The following is a 4,168-nucleotide window of genomic DNA, read 5'->3' on the forward strand; positions in this document are numbered from 1 at the left end:
CCCCCATCCTCCCCTTCCAGAGCTTCCCTCACCCCATCCCTTTGCTCACTAACAGAGCATCCCAGGCCACACCTCCCCCACCGCTCCAGAGTATCCCTGACACCTCCCCCCCATCCCCATCCTCACCTCCAGAACATCCCAAGCCACCACCTGTCCCCACCCGCATCCTCCCTCTCCAGAGCATCCCCGCAGCCCACGTCCAGGGTTTAGAGCCATGAGCCCAAAAGCCTCCTCCCCCTGGGACTGACCCTCTACTGTACTGCCTTTGACGAGACACTGTCCCTTAGGCATCTTCACTCCTGAGTGGGCTGGAAAGCCAGTCTGGAAGCCCTGAATTCAGACCCTACCTCAGACACTATCTGTGCAACTCCCAGAAAGCCGCTTAATCCTGCTCAACCTCAGTTTCCTCACCTGTAAAACCTTACACGGACCCCAGGATCCAATGACCCTAGGCTCCTAGCTGGCCACCACCCTTTGCCCTGCCTGTACCCCATGCCTGGAAATCATTCCCCTTCCTGACTTCTCTTCAAGTCTCAGCTCATCTGCAATACGAAGCCTTTCCCAATCCTCCTTAGCCCTAGTGCCTTCCCTCTGAGATTGTCTTCCTGACCTTGCTTTACATATTAGCCCACTCGACCCACACAAACAACCTCAGGGAAGTAGGGGCATTTATTAGGCATGTGCCATGTGCCAAGTACTGGGCCAAGCCCGGAGAAAGGCAAACACACAAGCCCTCCCTGGGAGGAGGTCACATTTTAATGGGAGAAACTGTGAAAACAATGGTCATACAACATGCATTCAGAATAAATGCCTTTGAGCTCCCTAAACACAGCAGCCAACAGAAGACTCAGAAATCAGGGTTGGCTTTTTTTTTCTTTGAGGAGCTTACCATCTGGAGGGCTTGCTTAGTGGAGAACTGTCCTACTTTTTAATTTATCTGTCAAATGGAGTTTTCTGAGGTTCCACTCCCTGCCATCTTCAGGAGATAGATATAGATAGTCAGGGAGACTATCTATAAATGAATGTATGGCTTGGGCAGGAAAAGTTCATTAGAAATAAAGGACGGAGGGCGGGGGAGAAAGCTAAAAAAGTATGCAAGTCAGTATCTTTTTCTAAAAAAAAAGGTAATTAATAAATGCTTGTTCCCTTCCCCTAATTCATAATGAAGCCATGACCTCTGCTTCCATTGGTTTGGCCTTTAGGGAAAGCTGCCTGCCAAGCATTTTCTACTGAGAATGCCTGCAAGGGTCAACTTAAGGGTGTGGCAATCAGCTGGAGGCTTGTCAGCTGCCGGTCCACATGCCTATGAGGCTGCAGAGCCTTGGAAAAATCCTACCTACAGCCCTAGAAAATAGACAGCCACCACTCCAAAGGGGCTTGGGGTTCCACAGACAGTAGGTCCAAATAGCACCTCCTCATCCCAAGGAGAAGACATTCCACTTTTGTTCCTTCGTTGTTAGGAAGTAGGGTGGCCAACAGTCCAATTATGATTGAATTGTGCTAAGTAGGACATGTGCAGGGAAGTTAGCCCTCTTCATTTTGGTCAGTTGTTCTGTCTTCTGTCATCCAGGTGATGTTCCTTTTCCTTTTCAAATTCAGCCTCAGACCAAGTTCAAATTCAGCCTCAGACACAATAGCTTACTGTGACCCTGGACAAGTCATTTAACCCTATTTGCCTCTGTTTCCTTATTTGTAAAAGGAGCTGAAGAAAGAAATGGCAAATTGTTCTAGTAATTTTGCCAAGAAAACTTCAAATGGGGTCGTGAAGAATCAGACATGACTGAAATGACAGCACAACAAACTACCCTCTAAGTTGTCTAAAAAGATGAATGATTTCCTCTTTATTACTGCTCTAGTCATGAGCAACATTAATTATCATACTTTGTACTCCAGTGCATCTCCTGTTTCATTAAGGACCCACTTTATCATCCTGTCTGCTACCTTACCCATTTCAAAGACTGGTGTGGTTGCTCTGCCTGTAACTGGTCACTGGTAGATTGGCAACTGAAGCCAGGAATTGCCATGATGAAGCTGGGGAGACTTTTCTGAGCTTGGGAGGCTCACTACAGGTCTTACTGCTATATCAGATACTACAGAAATTAGACCCTTTGACACACTTAAAAAACACACACAGAGGGGGCAGCTGGGTAGCTCAGTGGATTAAGAGCCAGGCCTAGAGACGGGAGGTCCTGGGTTCAAATCTGACCTCAGACACTTCCCAGCCATGTGACCCTGGGCAAGTCACTTGACCCCCATTGCCCACCCTTACCGCTCTTCTGCCTTGGAGCCAATACACAGTATTGATACACAGTATTGACTCCAAAACGGAAGGTAAGGGTTTAAAAAAAAAAATACAGAGAACACATTCTAGAATATCACCCAAAAGATTGTAGGTTCCCAGAGCTTTGCTTTATTTTGCTTTGACTGAAGTGCCTGACTTTATTTTCTTCATTTGTATCTCACCGTGTACACTTATGTGGCCCTTGTCTTTGAGGCCTTTAGGCTGTCTTGGGAGTTTCTAAAGAACTGGGCTTGCTCATTCTCACAGCTCTTCCCAGCCCTTGGGAAAGGATCTAGATTCTTGGTTCCACACTAGTGTTTCTATACCTCAGAAATCCTTCTTGTTTAAGAAAAGCGCTAACTTCTGATGGAAGAATAAACAGAATAGTAATGATTCATTGTATGGAAAAATAAAACAATGTTGCTATGATAGGCTGATTTTGAAAAAAAAATGTCTATCTCAAGTCTTTAAGACAATAAGAACTTTATTCTAAAAAAAAAAAAAAAGACATCTAAACTAAAAACAATGTGTTTAAAGTAGAGCACATGGGGCAGGTAGGGAACCCAATGGATAGAATGCCAAGCCTAGAATCAAAGGACCTGAGTTCAAATCTGACCTCAGATACTTCCTAGCTATGTGACCGTGGGCAAGTCACTCAGTCCCAATTGCCTACTACTTACCTGGCTTCTGCCTTAGAATCAACACTTAGTATCGATCCTAAGACAGAAGATATCGGTTTAAAAAAATAAAAATAAAGCAGAGCACAAACCAAATGAAATCCTTCCAAAGCACTGAATTCCTTTTGGGGATACGTGTTATAAACATTTGTCTGCCAGAAGAACATCTATGAATTTTTCATCATTTTGTTTGTCTAAAAACATCCTAATGAAATTCTCCTAAGAAAACCTGTCTAACTCCTCAACGATTCACAAAAGGCCTGAGAGTAAATTGGTTAAAAATCATTAACAAATGCTTCACCTGCTTTTATAATCTAGTTTGTCATTTTTCCATGGACGATTAATGTCCATGGAACTTGAAACGTTTTTTTTTTTCAGATGTGTCTCCCACTGAATTCTTGTGCTGGCATCACAACCTATGCTAGCAGCTCTTTAGGTAAAGAACAAGAGATTTCTTTGAGGAAGAAATCACAAAGACATCTTTAACAAGGACAAGGATGTAAGAGTTCTGGACCAATTCCTGAAATGGAGCCCAAAGGCTCCAGTCTCTTTGATGGAACTAGAAAATGTCACCTTCTGGACATTTCTACTGCTGATTAGCATAGGTCAAATTAACTAGATACCAAATTAAATCCAGATGTTATAGTTAGGGTCCTGCCCACAGTATATCCAACTGGGTTCAAAAATCAAGGAATTATGCAACAAGCCACTCCCAAATTACACCAAATGTCAGATTTTTAGGAAAATGTTATGCTGTGGATTCCTAATTGCCGGAAATCTCTTTGGGAATTGAAGTAGCCCAGTTACCGTTTCCCTTTAGATCTATTCCAGAACATAATTAAACCACTCAAGGACTCAGGGGATGAACAATTCCATGGGGCTTCTCTAAAATTCTATTTGTGAACCACTTACCTGCCCCTGGAGGTCTGTTCAGCTCATTCACATGGGCATGGCACCTAGACCTCTCTGGGAGTTCACATTTTAGCAAACCAGGACTCATGTGCCCTTTCTTTTTTCAAATCGAGATAAAGGAGTAAGTATCCATATTGGTCATTTGAGAAATGAGGACTTTTAAACTTACAGAGGTAGGGGCAGCTAGGTTGCACAGTGGATAGAGCACCAGGGCTGGAGTCTGGAGGACCTGGGTTCAAATCTAACCTCATATACTTGCTAGCTGTATGTCCTTGGGCAAGTCGCTTAATTCTAAATG

At 43.8% G+C, this 4,168-nt stretch overlaps 1 protein-coding gene across 1 annotated transcript in view; it reads right to left on the minus strand.

The window, feature by feature from the left end:
• VKORC1L1 (vitamin K epoxide reductase complex subunit 1 like 1) overlaps positions 1-3,958 on the minus strand; it is a 52,403-nt gene extending 48,445 nt beyond the window's left edge. The window contains exon 1 of the mRNA XM_044673033.1: positions 3,911-3,958. Coding sequence (XP_044528968.1) covers positions 3,911-3,958 — 48 coding nt within the window. The remainder of the gene's footprint in view (positions 1-3,910) is intronic.
• Positions 3,959-4,168: the final 210 nt, after the last annotated feature.

This window comes from Gracilinanus agilis, chromosome 4 (assembly GCF_016433145.1).
Source record: "Gracilinanus agilis isolate LMUSP501 chromosome 4, AgileGrace, whole genome shotgun sequence".
Classification (NCBI taxonomy): Eukaryota; Metazoa; Chordata; class Mammalia; order Didelphimorphia; family Didelphidae; genus Gracilinanus; species Gracilinanus agilis.